The sequence below is a fragment of the Ambystoma mexicanum genome, chromosome 2p (assembly GCF_040938575.1).
Source record: "Ambystoma mexicanum isolate Mex_15411 chromosome 2p, UKY_AmexF1_1, whole genome shotgun sequence".
NCBI lineage: Eukaryota > Metazoa > Chordata > Amphibia > Caudata > Ambystomatidae > Ambystoma > Ambystoma mexicanum.
The window spans coordinates 564,482,706-564,499,750 of NC_090923.1; the positions used below are offsets into that span (position 1 = coordinate 564,482,706).

A 17,045-nucleotide genomic window follows, 5' to 3' on the forward strand; every position below is an offset into this window, starting at 1 on the left:
AGATAAAAAAAGGGAACCGATTTACTTAATGCCCTTTTTAAAATGAAGATATATTAAAATTAAAAAAGTTAAGAAAATCGGTGTAAATAGCAAGGAAAATGCAGACTGTTACCGCACTGATCCGCTTAATGACAATAACTTGCAAAGTGCACTATAGACCCTGGATAAATTGGAGTCTATATTTTTTTCTACATTTATAAAACGTGAACAAACGTCCCAATTCCTAAAAGCACTGTTTAGGGTTAGTAAATGAACATACATTAAATAAATAAAAAATATAGGGAATTTTTTTAATTACTAAGTAAAAAGAGGTGTGCCTGTAGTAGCGAATCAACTAGCAATGTCCAAAACATTGTTGACGCTGGTAAGGTCATTTACAAGAACATGGAATAGGTTTGATTGTATAATTGAAGGGATATTTTTTAACCAATATTTTTTTATATTTTTTTGCAGGGGCAGGTGATTCACGGAGGAGTTTTGGAAAAGAGATGGGTGGATAGTTAGGGCAGGGAATGGGGGCATCCCTTCATTTCTATCATGGGTTGTTTATAGAAGGATGCCAGGTTGCTGCTTGTTTGATGTGGCCTGTAAGGGGGGCTGGTAGTATTGAGTCGACAATGTTATTAACAATGTTGTAATTGTTTTGTAAATTGGGGAATTTGTTCTAGAATCAGTTCATGAAAGTTATCCAGCTTGACTTTTAAAGTTTTTAACAAAGACCTGTAAAAGCAGACTACAAAAGTCAGTCTTGGGGATGGCGAGTGGATTTGTTGATTAATGAAAGATGAGAGGATACATGAGTGACAGGGTGAATACCACTGAAGGAGTGGATGGGTTTCTCAAAGAAAGCTACGAGAGTTGAACAAAGTAGGCAGGTAGCTGCCTGGCAGAGGGTAAAGGTTGTGTGGTGCCTAAGTAGGTTGTGAGCAGAGATCTTTTGTTTTGGGGGTGTTTTGCAGCACAGCATTTGGAGAGGTGGTTAGTAGTGCTGGATGAACGAGAGAAACACAAAAAAACAAGTAACATAGGATAGCAGAGAAGATGGCGGGTGAGACACAGAGCGGCTTGGAAATAAACACCTCAGCAAGCTCACACGCAAAGCTACCTGGGAGCTATGAACACATGTCCCTCGGACTCAAAGCTGGTGGGCAACAGGGATTCAAAATCTGCAACAGAAAGGTAAGATTATCCGGCAGGGGGTTAAGAAACGAGAGACCCGCTCGCAGGCAGAGCGCAGGTCCCAAACAGTTTTCTTTTCTTATCTTTTTTAACAAGAGAGAAAAACAATATTTCTGCCCGAGGCAGCATCTCTAGGACCTTGTAGCCAATAAATTTACAACAGTTTGTTTGTTGCACTTTTTACATCCAGAAATGAAATACACGTTTTTACATTTTGTATATGTATCAATATAAATTGTATATTTACATATACACACGTACACACACATATATATATATATATATATATAAATGGAAATGTTTGTTTTTATATATATGCATGTTAGTGGTATGTGATCTCTCTCTTATTACATCGACAAAAAGGAAATCTCATGAAAATAATTAACCACATGCTTTGTCAGCGGGTGAAACGACATTATTCAAACAATTGCTTTTGATTGTTAAAAAAAATCAAATCATATTTTTCAGGCATCGACATGGCCAATCCGGGTGAAGGTGTGGGGGTGTCCTGTTTGAAGACAGTCCAACCAAAGGCTTTTGAGAGCAGTCCATCTGGAAAGCAGTGCATTGTGGGGTTGCTGCCGCCCAGTAGTAAGTCTGAACTTAGTGGAAAGACACAAAACACAAACAAGAAACCACATTTTCTGACGGTTGGAGACATTTGTGCCTGTACGCACTCCATATCACATGGCTGCTCCGATTTCTAAATGGGCCACGCCTCATTCCCGACTTCTCTCCAGGTTACACGCTAAAACACCACTCCTCTCGGTTCCACCATCTCCCATTACCCCGATCATTATTGAACGCTAGCACACCCATTCGTCGATCTGTCTACTACGGTCACTCTGACGTGAAATGAAGTGGGACATTTCCTTCCTCTTCCACGACAAATCTATGATTACTCCCCTCCCCCTTCTCTTCCTCCAGCTCTGAATAGTGAAGAGTATGTTGGAGATCGATGGGACGTTTTGGGATCGATGCACAGCTAACTTTACTCTACATTGGTGAGCCTTGCGAGTATTGGGTCACAGAAATCTCAGAATTTTAAAATGCCTTAAGTGCTAAGGCGTGTATGGTCTTCCTTAATTCCCACAAGGAATCCTTGTAGGCTCCGCCCACCCTAGCCGTTAAGTGGTAGGGGCCATCCTCTAAAAAAGAAAAACATCCAGTTCTCTTTGTTCAATCCTGCCCCATCGACAATCGGCAAAAGCAAAAACAGTGGTGTCTGGTTGAGATTTGAAACCTAGTGGGGCAACAATTACTAGAGGAACTATCCACAATGACTTGCCTAGGATAGTCAGAAGGAAAACCACATACTGAGGTTGATCTTTTATGTGCAGTTGAAGTTAGGTGAAAGAGATTTTACTGAAAGTAGAAGACATTACCTACAAGCACCTGGAAAGTAACATTTATCTTTAGGATCCCTGGAATGTGACAATGATTGAATTGCAGCTCCCAGGATCCAGATGGCTTTCTCAACCAGCGCGTGCTCTGTGTGCCTTCCTGCTGCCCCTCCACCTCTGCTCTGTGCCCCTCTGACATGTCTGCTCATCTGTAAGTTATCAAATCATTCATCCCCAAATCATTATAAGATAAAAACAGAAACCTGTAACTGTCCATAAAGTCAGAAGGTAACGCTACGGTTAATGAACTTTCCATTAAGTTGTGCATGTTCTGATCAGTAAAACCTTTAGTTACAAAAGCTCTCATATGATATATGATATGATATGATAGGTTATTTATAACGTGCTTAATACCCAGAGGTTTCTAAGCGCGGACCTGGGGATCAAACCTGTGGTGCTCCTTGTTGTCTTGCTTCCAAGGTGAGTATGTTGCCCCTGAGCTATCCTCCCGAGACTCCCCATAACAAGCTCAGTGCACAAAGAGACCACCCATTTTAGCATGGAAGCTATCCGGAGACTTGTCTATGCCACTTCTTAAAGGCGACAGGTTTTCCCAAAGAGAATTGGCACACGTAGAAGCTGGCATTTGTAAAGGTGAGCTGGGGCACGTGCAGCAGTGTGAGGGTCCTGTCACGACTCTGCTGGAGGAATCCATATCTCACATCACCGAGTTCTGTGCATGCATGTTGATCAAAGAGTGGTACATTCCATCTGTAAACTGGCTTCATAACCATATTCACCTTTTCTAAGAATAGGGTTGATCAGATTGCGCACAGAGGACTCTTGTCCCCAATAAGAGACCTGGCTCTCCTGATGCTAAGCGACCCTGAATACAGAGGGAACAGTACTCTGATACCTGGAGTACCTTGCAAGGAAACATCTACAGGAACCTGGATCCTCTTTCCAATACCTGCTCAAAATAGAACAGGTGTGTCTACTTACAGCGACCTAGAGATTCCTTCCCACCATCACAGGGAAGGGTAGGAGGAGGGAGCATTCTCTACATTAGAATGACTGGCCCTCATGCAGATTCTGACATATACATAAGAGGCTACACTGCCAGGTTAAGAAGAGCGAGGTCACTTCTGCCCCCCTGCAAGAACTACTATTGCCAGTGGCTCGGTGGGCTAGTCTCCAGCTTTCATCTACTACAGTACATTTGCCTTTTTTACAGTTTTGGATCCCCTGTATTTTACTTTGTTCTTGTGCTATGCAGGAATTTAGTTTAAATGACCATCTGTCTAGAGGTGTGTTCCTTTCACATGGCTGCCATGATTACTTCTTTGTGTGCTGGAAACATTTGAATGGTGTGTGCTAGGAGGATTTTCAGAACGACTAGTGGTGTAGGGTTCCGGGAAGCAAACCTTAGTGGACCTGCAAACATTTGACACAAAAGTCTCAAACTAACTCTCTGTTGGTAACGCAAACGAGCCGATAGGCCGAGACTCAGTGGATTGTGGGTTTGATGCAAACTACAATCAACACTCACCAGATTTTAGCAAGGATTAATTTATTAACTTTTTCATTAGTCAAAAAAAAGTAAAAAGGTAAAACACCAATATCTAAAGATGTATCAAACCCAGCATGGTGTCCCAAATGGCTGTTGGGAAACTTACAAAGGCCTTATTTGATTTACAAAGCAAACCAGCACAATGGAACTAACCTTCATCAGTCCAATGCCTATCCTAATATTAATGTTTTCACAGTTCAGGAAGGTAAGCCATTTCCTGGATACTTAAAAGTTACTCCATAACAATACTTACAGTTCTTCAACACAGAATAAAGGGGCTTGATGCAAACTGTAGTCCTAGAGCCAGTGCAATAGTTTATAATAAAGTGAAGCCAGATTTCCCTTGAAGGGAAAGGGCAATTACCCATCCCAGTGACCAAGAGGACCACGCGAGGCATTTCCAGACTCGGGTTCCACCAGAAAGTGTACCCACCCTAGCCCCTCGAATGCTGTATGAATAAAACAGCTCCTCCGTGTAAATGAGAGCCATTGGGGACAACTGTCCTCACGATTGGTCACTGCAAATTCGGTGCTTGGTTCCCGGGTACAGGAGTTGCCTTTGATGTCATGTTTGGGTCTGGCCAAGTGGCAGTTATGATCTCTGATTCCAGTATCCGAAAGATTCTAATGAAGAAGGGCCTCTGTAATGAGGCAAGAACTTGAAGAGACAGCATGTGATGTAAGCAGTTGAAAGGACCTTGTCAATGGTCAGTAGGCATGAGGAGACAGGGCCAGTGAGCTCCAGCTGTAGGAGACTTCCCTCTTTCGGAGAGAAGGCTGCACCAGCAGTCAACGAGGTTCCAGCCCCATGACGAGGATGCCCACATTGCTCTCGACCTTGTGGAAGCAGGCGTGATCCAGGTCCAGACACTCTCTGAGTTCCAGTAGGCAAGGACGCAAGGACAGGAGAGCAGGAATGAGGGCTAGAAGAGACAGAGCTTCACCAGACAGCGGATTGGCTTAGCAAATGTACATTTCAGTGATAGTCCTCCAGGGTCCCTCTGCAGTCTCTACATCATTTGATTTTTGGTTCCGGGTACGCCTGAGGAAAGGCTCCTGATCTTATACTCATATCCAGAATTTGGGGCTGGGGTGACCACAGCCTGCTAATGGATGGCACTACAAACAGGTGGTGGGTACCCAATAGTGGACAGCAAGGCATCCCCAGCAACTGAACAGCAACCGTGTAGAGGAACCCGCCAACCGTCCCAATCCCACAGACTTCTAGTCAGCAGGTACTGTTCCTACAGAGGATAGGCCTCATTAGAAAGGCACATTCTAAAAGGTAGTAGCATCTCTCACTGACAGTAAACTACCTGCAAATCCTCATAATAGTAGCAGGCGTGGAGTTTGGCTTAAACCTCACTACTAAATGGAATACAACCTCTGCAGTGGATTTGTGTGAACCAATTGTTGGTAAAAGATCTAATTTGTCAAACTAGTGCCACCACTAATCATTAAACCCGGGTGTAGAAAATATTTAAGTCAAAGACATTCATCCACCTCTGAAGAGACAAGTCAATATTCCAAAGCCACTGGCTCTCTGCCTGACTGCTCGGCTCCCCAGGCTGAATCTATTCTGAGATTTCAGGAAAAACTTGCATGTCCCAAAATTCACCACTATCGGCTCCAAACGGAAAGAGGGAAAACCAAAGCTATATTAGATATTTGGAAATCATGTGGACTCAAGAGTATCCCAGATCCAATATGCCTCTGGGTTGTTGCAACAGTCGCAAAGCAATGACCAAGTTGGTGGAGTCACGAGGTGGCAACTTTTAGCTTTAGTTCCAGATCAACTGTTACCCAAAGGCAATTTTGCGCATTGATGAAGAATGTAGCCCATCTATTGGAGCACAGACCTCAACTGTTTCATTATATCCAAGTTGTACCTCAAACAATTGGGATTATTACAAGTTAGCAGAAAATCTGTGGATTTACTTACAAAACGTATTACCCTTGCCGCCAGTCGGTCCTATGGAACTACCAAGAGATTACAAATGGTGGCACAATGATGTAATTACCTGTCTCAAGCTATAGACCCCATCGGGATTTTGGTGAATGTATTGCGAACAGTAATTCAGCTGCAGTAAAACTGCTGATTTAAGGATGCAAAGTGGAGGATTTACCTCTAGAAATCTTCTGCAAGTAGCTCCCTCACTTCACCTCCAAACCCCATGGTAATGTTATGTTATGTTATAAACATTTATATAGCGCTCTAACGCCTAAAAGCATCTTGGCACTGGGAAACCACGATATGGACCAACTCATTTTGATTTAAAATAGAAAGGTTTTAAGAGACCACCTAAATTCAAGATGGTCCATAATCTGCTTTAATGCGGGTGGCAGTGTGTTCCACAATTGGGCCACTCCCACCAAAAAGGCTCGGCCCCCCAACCTGGCATGCCCATGGGTGAGCACCAACAAAAGGCCCGCTGTCCGTGAGCACAAGTCACGTGTCGGGCAGTAGCAGACACACTTGTCCCATAGATAACCGGCACCCACACCCACCAGGGCACGGTGAACCTAACACAATGATATGAAGTCAAAGCGCTTGGACACCGGGAGCCAATGCAAGAGTCGTGTGGTGAGGGTGATATGGGCACCAAAAGGAAGCCAGTAGCCACCCATGCAGCCACCCGCTGTAGATGCTGAATCAGACCCTTTGGCTGAGCTAGATAGAGTGAATTACAGTAGTCTATATGGCTAAGAATAAGGGCAGCGGCTACAGGTGGACAGAGATGGGTAGGAATAAAAGGGAGCACCTTACACAGAATCCTGAGTTGGAAATGCCCTTATTTGCAGACTGCCGCCACCTGTCAGAGCAGCTGAGTGTGTCACCCCCAGATTTTTCACTATAGAGACTGGGGCAGGAAGGTTGCCTAGTGATGAAGGCCAGAAAGCAGGGACACAAAGTGACATTCCCACTGGTGCACCCACCACCAACACTTCCGAATTGTCCCCATTGAGCTTCAGCAATTCTTGTCCATCCAAATCCCCAAATCCCCACAGCCCCCATGCACTGGCACAATCATGCCAACATCTCCGCCTGGTCAAGATGTAATCGGACCAGGATCTGTGTGTCGTCGGCATATGAATAGCACCTGAGGCCGTAGGAGCGGATGCCACCCAGAAGAGGCTGAATGTACTTGTTAAAAAGTATTGGGTTAAGGCAGACCCTTGCGGGACACCACAGGAAAGTGAGGAGGGGGAAGAAAGAAAAGGAGACAGAGAAATAATCTGGCCCTTGTCAGCCAGGAAGGATGAGAACCAGGCCAGGACGGTTCCCTCTAAGCCAGCAGAATTTTGTCGGTACTGCAGGATTGAATGGTCGACAGTGTCACAAGCCGCCGACTGATCTAATAATATCAGAGCCCCGACACTGCCTTTATTAACAAGTCTGGTCATATCGTCCATCACTCAGACCAAGACACTCTTCGTGCCTCAGCCAAAAGTCTGACTGGAAGGGGTCAAAGAATTCAGAAGACTCAAAGAAAGAGGACAATAGCGTCATGAAGAAAGGCAGAAGAGAGATAGGCTGACACCTGGAAGGGATTGAGGGGTCAAGGGATGGCTTTTTAATCAGGGGAATGACAGTCACTCGTTTTAACTTGCAGGAATGTGACACTTCTGAGAGGAGACATTAACTACTACACAAATCCAAGGTAGAATTCCAGACGAAATATCTTTCAGGATCGTGAGAGGAACAGGATCCGAAGGGGATTCTGACTTCAGGTGCTCAATGGCCTTACTAATAACCTCTTCAGAAAACAAAGGAAACTGCGCCCAAGTAGAGCGAGGCTCAAGCACTGTCACCTACCAGGGTTTGACCACCAGATCAATACCTCCAGAGCTTGCTTTAATATTAGAAGGAATTGTTTCAATTTTACTGGTAAAGTAGTTAGCCAATACATCACAGAATTCCGGAGTAGGAATCACTGGGTTGGCCGAATCCGAGCAAGAAAATCTTATGATAAACCCTACTGCATTGTTTAAATGCTATTTATATGCTTCTCCATAGGCAGTACACCACTTTCACTCCCCCTGTCTCAGGGCAAGCCGAGCAGCCTTAAGCTCATCGGGGAACCACAGCTCTGATAGACGCTTGCGAATCTGAACGCTCTTCAAAGGGGCCACTGTGTCTGCTGCTCTTTGCAAAGAGCTAGTGAGCAGCGAGAAGTCAACTGCTGATGTGGAACGACAACTGGTGTTCACAAGCGCAACTAGTGTCTCCAGATCGGCCCCACGCCACTTCCGACGTAGGGCATTAGGTAGGGAGATTTTAGGAGGCGGTTTAGGAATTTGAAAGTGAAATGAAACCAGATAGTGAACTGACCCTAGTACGGGCTCAATGGACAAGATCCTCAGGTCATCAGACTTAGCAAATAGTAAATCTAGTGCGTTGCCTAATGTACGAGTGGCTTCTACTATTATTTGATAAAGACCCATATCCAACATGCCATCAAAAAAGTGGCTAACAATTAGAGGTCTCAGGGAGTTACATTTGACATTAAAATCACCCAAGATCACAGGTCTACAAGACTCACAAATGGGTCAAGTAACGTGGTAGCAGACCCAGGGGGTCTGTAACAAAGCAGAAAATACCATGAGGTTGATACCACCAGTCATACCAGCAGCGCCTGCATGGGAACTAGGTGAACTAGTTTGATTTGCGAGATCTCCTAGTTGGCTTTAAAAATTATTGCCACCTCTCCGCCAGGATGCGCGGATTGATGATCAAGATGAAGTATCTTATCCTCAGGCGGAAGAGCATGCATCAGTGTGGGAGCTGAAGATTATGTCACACGGGTTTCCGTTAAGAATGGGAAATCTGGGGATCAGCTACTCAACAAGGAATTTATTGAGAGGGTGTGAGCCTGCAAAGATCTTGTGTTCAGCAGCATGGCATTCAAACCACAATCATCAGCATTCACATGCTTAGTGCTAACAATAGGCCCATCCCACCCCTGAGGAAATAACGCATTAGCCGGTTCTAGGTCCAAGATAATTCTACAGAGAAGTAAATGCTTCTTGCCCATCTGTAGCCCGGACAGTCACAGACGGGCATGACTTTAGCACAACTTCGGTGCGTGAGGCCCTCTCCCGCTCCACCTGACCACTGCGCTGTTGGGTAATCCTTTCCAATTAAGGGGCACATGGTATTACCTTAGTCAACCCTTTGTCTTGGCTAATGGAGCAGGAAGGCAGACTCAGGCAGTCGGTGCATGCAAGGAAGAAAAGAAAGCAGCACCACCACCACCACCCGAGACGAGATTCAGAGTGCCATGAGGCCAGGCACCCTCAGCCAGCAATTCTGGCTACAAGGAAATAAAATACATTTAAATAAAAGATTAAAATAAATAAATTATCGTGCGTGCAGGTAATGGAGCTCCCAGTCATGTGCTAAGCAGCGGGTAGCCCCGTTGCCTAGAGGAACACAAAGGATGTTATCTAATTAAACAAAATAAAGAATAAAAGGTAGGAGCTAAGTAGCATACTGAAGTATCCAGCGACTCGTCAGTACTGCAGGAGACTAAGCTCCTCAGTGGCCAATCCGCTGTCTTGGCTGGTAATGGTGTAGTTATGTGGTGGTAAGGTGGTGCTAATGCAATGTAATGACCAACATTTACCAACATTTTTACCTCACCACCACAGTGAGGCCCAGTACCTGGGGATTTCAGGAATGAGCAAACAAGAGCTTCGAGGGCAAAGAAGAGTTGGGTAGCGCATGTGGGATGCTCTTAAATCACCAATCAAAAGCAGGACCAATCAAATGGCAAAAGTGCTTAATTCAGAAGTAGAGAAAGCAACAACACTGCACATGGGCTACGATGAAAAACTGAACCATGGGGTGGGTATTAGTTGTCAGTCATTGGTTGAAAAAGGCAACCCGGCCAAGTCCAAGATACACTGAGAAAGACTCTGCAATGTTCCACAAATACAGACTCTTTCCAGTGCTTTTGAGCATCTTAAGAAATACCCATAACATGTTTTTAAGAACACCTATTTTTCAAAGAAGATGGAAATGTCACTAGGGAGGTTTTCCAACCAGGAGAATAAAGATTCGTCCTTCTCCATCAAGTGCACGTTTAGTGGTCGAAACCCGTGTGAATCTCCCAGTGTTACCCCCATAAGAATCACTACCTTAGGCGGAAGCCTGTGTTAAAAGATGGCTCTCTGGTCTGGTGAACGCATGGATTCCACTTGCTTTGGATCCGCTCGAGAGGTTTTATGTGTAAGCACAGTACGTGGGTTTCCTTGTGAGGAGGGCCTTGGAGGTGATGGATCTGGTCTTGAAGGAGGATGGAGGCATTGAGAGGTAGACGGGAGAGAGAGAGAAAGAGAAAGAGCGAGAAAGAGAAAGAGAAATAGAGAGAGAGAGAGAGAGAGAAAGATAAAGAGAAAGAGAGAGAGAGAAAAAGAGAGAGAAAGAGAAAGGGAGGGAGAGAGAGAGAAAGCGAGAGAGAGAAAGAGCGAGAGTAAGAGAGAGAGAAAGAGAAAGAAAGATAAAGAGAAAGAAAAAGAGCGAGAGAAAGAAAGAGAAAGAGAAAGAGAAAGAGAAAGAAAGCACGAGAAAGTGAGAGAGAAAGTGAAAGTGAAAGAGAGAGAGAGAAAGAAAAAGAGAGAGAAAGAGAGAGAGAAAGAGAAAGCGAAAGAGAGAGAGAAAGAGAAAGAGGAATAGAGAGAGAGAGAGAGAGAGAGAAAGATAAAGAGAAAGAGAGAAAAAGAGAGAGAAAGAGAAAGGGAGGGAGAGAGAGAGAAAGAGAAAGAGCGAGAAAGAGAAAGAGGAATAGAGAGAGAGAGAAAAAGAGAAAGGGATGGAGAGAGAGAGAAAGCGAGAGAGAGAAAGAGCGAGAGTAAGAGAGAGAGAAAGAGAAAGAAAGATAGAGAAAGAGAAAGAGAGAAAGAGAAAGAAAAAGAGCGCGAGAGAGAGAAAGAGAAAGAGAAAGAGAAAGAAAGAAAGCACGAGAAAGTGAGAGAGAAAGAAAGTGAAAGTGAAAGAGAGAGAGAAAGAAAAAGAGAGAGAAAGAGAGAGAGAAAGAGAAAGCGAAAGAGAGAGAGAAAGAGAAAGAGAGAGGGAGAGAGAGAGAGAGACAGAGAGAGAGAGAGCGAGAGAGCATTATTGGCGATATGCAGCAAGTGAAGAGCAAAGCGGTAGCATGCAGACCTTTAATCTGGAAGGGGAGCAAGATGGAGGCCTGTGAGGAGGGAATATAAGAGGTCCTGTATTGCTTAAGGGTACCGAGAAAGATTTTTATTTCAATGAGAGAGTGGATTCAACAGGATATGGAATTTTATATGGATGGGATGTTTCAGGGAGAGTTTTAAGTCAATGAGAAATCCCAAAGACTCTAAATTGGGGTGAAACCAATGGAGGTCATTTATAGTGAAGCTGTGATTGGTTTCATCTTTCTGGATTTCAATTGGTTAGGAGAACACATTCTGTCCTTGTTGGTTTGAACTTGAAGTATTTGGAAGTCGTCCAGAATTGGATTGATAGTGGCAGAACATCTTTTACTTCAGAAATGTCATTTATCTAATAATTACTTTGGAGGTAGGACATACTAGCAACGGCCAGCCATCCTACGCTAATGATCCCCCTGAAGGAAGGGCCATTACCAAGAGCTGTGGGGCCATTACCACACTAGGCCCTTCACAAAAGAGAGTGCAGGCAAAAAGAGAAAATACAATTTTTTTCACAGAATAAATCAAGAAGGCCACAATAGAAGCAAAAGAGGGTACTCCCGGAAGAGACCCATGCCAATTTCTACACAGGGGTTGAGAAGCAGAAGAGTTGGTGAGCAATTGAAGATACATTTCATTTACTTTGAGAGGCACCGTCGTGGGGGTGGCGATCAGGAGACATCAACTGCTTGATCAGAACAGATTCTTATACCATTAGATTTGCCCGCAGTATTGACGCGAAGAGGGGACCTCAATATAAAACTGAATGCCAGCTGCACACTCGGAAAGGATGATGAAACATTTTGTTGTGACGGGACACTCTCAAAGGCTCCATGAATAGACTAATGATTGGAGATTGGGCAGAGTCCATAGGTTGCAGCTGGTGGTGCTGGAAATGGGAGAATTCCATTGGTATGACTTGGTCACGGTCTGCAAGGCTGTAGGTAAAACAGCCACGGACAGTGGTGTGGATGCTTGCGCATGTGGCAAGAGTAGTGTGGAGGATCCCAGTGGTGGTTAAAGCTTCTCATTGGTGTTTCCAATATGGTGGACACAATCACACAAAGACACTTTTAAAAAAAAAAAGAACTGTTTCCAATTATTTTACCCAATATATTTGGTAACATGATGGGTACCCAGTGTCAAGGAATAACGCAAATAGTGGGCTAACGAAAGCACAAAAGAGAAAGTTGTGGGCGTGCAAGAATAAAAATTCAAATAAATAGGAGGTCACGGGTGAGGCACAAAGGGAGAGACAATAACTCTTTCTAGGTCGATCGGACCTAGCAATTAGCCTTTGAAAGCTTATTTATACACTAAGGGCCAAAGAGTTGTTTAATTAAAATGCTGACAAAAATCTAATTACCCTAAACAATCTTCCTATACCATGTACCTAACTATATTCATCTCAGACACTTTCAACTTTTTCATATGGGAATTTCCACGTAAGCACTAACCCACCCAGTTGCGCATCAAACTATTAAGATTTTTGTGTGCTTCTTTTGAATTTGCCAATCCAACATGAATGTGAAAGGAAGGTGCAAATGTCAACAATAAACGTATCCACTGATTTCTTTAAATAAAGATTGAGCACCCCCTTCTTCCCACAATGCCTTGTACAGCACAGCGAGCAGATGCAGCGAAGCCATTGGTTGGACTGTTCCTTTCGGATAGGACTGTTACAGTGGGAAGGTCTGGATACAAGCCAATGAAAGGAGAGAAGGAAGAGGAGTACAAAACATTACTTATTGTTTTATCAGCATGTCCATTACAGGGTTACTAGGAGTGGACAACTCAAATTGGAGAGAACAGGGCTGCATGGTTCGAGGAAGGTGTCCCCCACAAACCGTTTCACCGTCTTGATATCCTGTCGAGTATTCCCACAGAGTATCAAAAGGCACCACCAATCACACTTTTCCATCATTGTAACCCACATAAGGGGCAGCAGAAACCTCATAGGCATAGAGGAAGCCGGGGTGGACTGAAAACCAACCTCTAAGATCTCTTCCAAGGTTGCATTCTCACTATGTCTTTTTTTTGGATCTCTCAATTTGTTGTAGGCCACCTACCAAGTTCTCTGCCCCATTCTGCACATCATTTAAAGCACTCAACTGTGTTTTTTCTACACACTATAGTTTTGGTCAACATTTAAAGGTACGCATTCCCACCATCAACTGTGTTCCAAATGTCTTCGCACAATCTATTCTCTGTTTAAGATCTCTTACCGCCATCTTACCTGATTTTAAAAATGTGTATTACATTCATCCCATTTTGTAAATGTCGACTCTTTTATAAACACTCAGAACCTCGGATTGACCCAGTTTAAGACATTCACTGGAGAAGAGTTAAAGCAAAAGTTCAAGAGTTTTCTTTCGTGTCCACTTCTTTGCTTACATTTACATTGAACATTTTCTATTGTGCACCAGGTACTGTTGTTCCTCCTATAGCTCTGTCACCAAGGCATATTTTCTGTTCAGTGAATAGTCTATTATGTATTACCCAATTGATTAGTATCACAGAAATATCACAGATTTGTTTTAGCATACTTCTATGTTAGAGCTTTTATTGTCTCGCAGCAGTTATTTTGTTGCAGATATTTTGAGTCACCCTGCATGTTACTTTATATCAGAGGTTATAGAAAGTAGTCATGATGTACATTCAAGATAAAAATATTAGTGAATGACGGAATACCTTATATGCTAATATAGCTCTATGTGTGTGTCACCCTCAAAATGTGATTACACAATGACTCTCAAAGCCCCAAAAGACATATTGGATACATTTATGAAATAAACTCGCCAACACACACAATCCTGCTTTAGAAAAGTTGTGTCATCAACATTTCTCACCTGTTTGTGGATCTTCTAGCTAAAGATTTAATTGGGAGTTCACTTTAATTGACTCTGCCAGAAATCTTAAAGAATGCTAAGGTGAGTAGTATGTGATGTGCTACCCGATACAGAGGCTCAGTGGCAGGGTTATTTCTTGTGCTCAATGGATATGAGGTCAGCTGAGGTCTAGAGCCTCTAAATGATCATCCCACTGACATGTAAAGGAGACATTCTAAACACATTTGTATTCGATTGGTTGGAGTCCCAAGTGTAGATTATCTCCCTTATCCCTATAAATACAAACAATATGTTCAGGTTATTCATAAAAGGAGTGAAGGAGTGTTTTAGTACAACAGATTTAATTTGTGTATGCATTCAGCATCAAAGCGATCTTAAATGAGAAACGCATGGAGGAGTTGACATTCTAAGATGGCGGCCGCTGCGAGGAGACGTGAGTAGAAGTCTCTCCCGCCGGGCCGCTATAATAAAGCACCTCACTGCGACATTGGGGCTAGACTACGGAGGAAGTCCAGTGCCTGGCAACTCTATATCTTTGGTGATGGCCCGCGAGGAGACCAGGGCTGCGCGCAGACCAGGCGCCGGATCACCAGTATGGGCAGCAGCCCTCGCAGCACTCAGCCAGATAAGGCACATAGCCAGGCGTTGATTCCCCTCCCCGGTGGTCTGGCGGTATTGGATTGTGCCCCTCCGCAGTCCAGAAGGGTGGCCATCGGCAGAGAGAAGCGCAGAGAGTGGAGCTGCGGTGCTGTGCTGGGAAGCAGGCGAAGGAGGGGGCTGCAGCGCCAAAGGAGCCGAGGAAGGCGTGTGGGCCGTAATCAGAGGCAGGAGTTGAAGGGAGGACGAGGGGAGCCGGACTACTGCAGTGGAGCGTGACCGATTCTCCTCTACTGCATGTCACCTACGTGTGAGCCGGTCCTTACGGCGGGCTGACTCTACCAAGCGGCAGTGGTACTGTCATCGGTCCGGAGTGGGAGAGGAGAGCAGGAGAGCCTGCCCCCAGGTGAGGCATGGCAGAGGCTGGGGGCTACTCGGGCTGACCCAGTACCCAGGAGAATCACCCTTAAGGACCATGGGGGACTATTTGGAGGGGCGCCCCCCTCGTCCCATTGAGAGACTCACAGGCCCGGAGGTGGCCTGATGGCCGTGTGCAGCGGGTTGGGATTCCCACGGGGCCCAGTTACTGGCAAAGCCCGGAGGAGGGTGCAGATCACCCCCACTGGGCAGCCTCAGAGCAGGTGTGAGAGGCCCACCAGAGCGTGAATCCAGGATGGAGTGACGGTCTTCAGGCAGGTGGTGACAGGACCCCAGGAACCCAGAGGCATCAGAGAAAGCAGCAGTAGCAGCCTTGGGGGGAGCCTGTGGCCCTCTTGGGAGTGGATTAGTGGTCTGACCTGGACTCCACGCTGGGGGGGCGCATCCATACATGCCTGGCTACATGGACTGGAGAGGTGGTGAGCCTCAAGGCATCGCTCCGCACTACGGGATGGGGGTGCATTTCTGATACAGTATTGAAGGACATTGGAGCGTAAACCACGAGGTCGAGGTTGAGGCCAGGTGGGGGTCCGGAGGTATGGGCGTACTGCCAATAGGGGGACGACTGGTCTCACTGCAGAAGGTGAGGAGTGGCAGGCCAGATATTCCTTAGGAGCAGCGGCTGCCAGTCCCTTGCAGGGGCACATAAACATTCCAACGATCCGATTGTGGCAGTATACTTTATGGAAACAGGCACCTGCGAAAGGACTCTCTCGAGAGGGACGCAGCGGGGAAGCTACATCGACAAGATGTCGAAGTCTAAAGGGAAAGGAGCACCACAGGGCAGTCAGTTGCAGCCATCCAAGCAGGAAGCCAGCTTGGTCCAAATGTGGGCAACTGACAATCCAGCCCAAACAAGAGGAAAAGCAGCATCCGAGGCAGGAGACTAGGCTCGCAACCCCCCTCCCCCGCAAGGGTCACAGGCCTCGAAGAAGGACATACAATCATGCTTCAGGGAACTGCAAGAAAAGTTCATGTCTACGGTGCAGGAGCAGTTCACAAAGATGAGGGAGGACATGAGACAGGCGGTGCAGGAACTCCAAACAGATGTAGCAAAACGGGAGGCGTGCAAATATACTTTGGAGAGAATAGTTCAAAATGTGGAGGAAGAAGCGCAGAAGCATAGTGAGACACAAGAACATCTGGTGCGGCTCACACACAACCTAGAATTGCAGTGCAAGGACCTTGAAAATCGGTCTCGTAGGACGAAGATCTGCATTAAAAATATGGTGGAGTCGGTGGAAGATAAGGATCTCAAGAAGGCTGTGCAGGACGTTTTCAGTGATATATTGGCAGTGGAAGAGGTGGATGAGATCAGAATTGACAGAGTGCAGCGGGTTGGCCCCAAGAGAACGGGAGAACCAGGGGAGCGCCATAGAGACGTATTAGTGGCCATGTCCTCTTATACCAAAAAGGAGGAGATACTGAGAAAGGCCAGGGGGATGGACCACGTCATGATGAATGGCATGGAAATCCAGTTGTTCCAAGACCTGGCCCTGGTTACGCTGCAGAAAAGAAGGGCTATGGGACCTGTGGTCAAAGAACTAAACTCGAGGAAGATCAGATATAAATGGACTTTTCCGTTTGGCCGCCTGTTCTCGTGGGAGGGGAAGCAAAGAAAAGTGACTTCTTGTGAAGAAGGTCTTCAGGTGATGGGTATGCAGGAGGAAGCCCAGGAATCTGGCGACCGTCGGTCAAGGGAGGAGTCTCAAAGGAAGCCATGGGAGTGGAAAACTGTGCAGCAGAAGAGGAAACAGCTGGGTGGAGGGAAGCGCTGATGCAGGGTGATTTTCCCGGCTTGAATTGATCAAACGGACCAGCCGGGGAGGGTGTGCCGCTGGTCGGGGAAGAGCGGGCAAGTAGCAGACTCAATGGAATGACAGCTTT

At 45.5% G+C, this 17,045-nt stretch overlaps 1 protein-coding gene across 2 annotated transcripts in view; it reads right to left on the bottom strand.

Moving 5' to 3' along the window:
• The window catches only part of CACNA2D2 (calcium voltage-gated channel auxiliary subunit alpha2delta 2), a 2,156,122-nt gene that overhangs the window by 215,107 nt on the left and 1,923,970 nt on the right, over positions 1 to 17,045 (bottom strand). For both annotated transcript variants that reach the window (XM_069644058.1, XM_069644057.1), the window contains one exon: positions 1,106 to 1,166. In XM_069644058.1, coding sequence (XP_069500159.1) covers positions 1,106 to 1,166 — 61 coding nt within the window. The remainder of the gene's footprint in view (positions 1 to 1,105; positions 1,167 to 17,045) is intronic.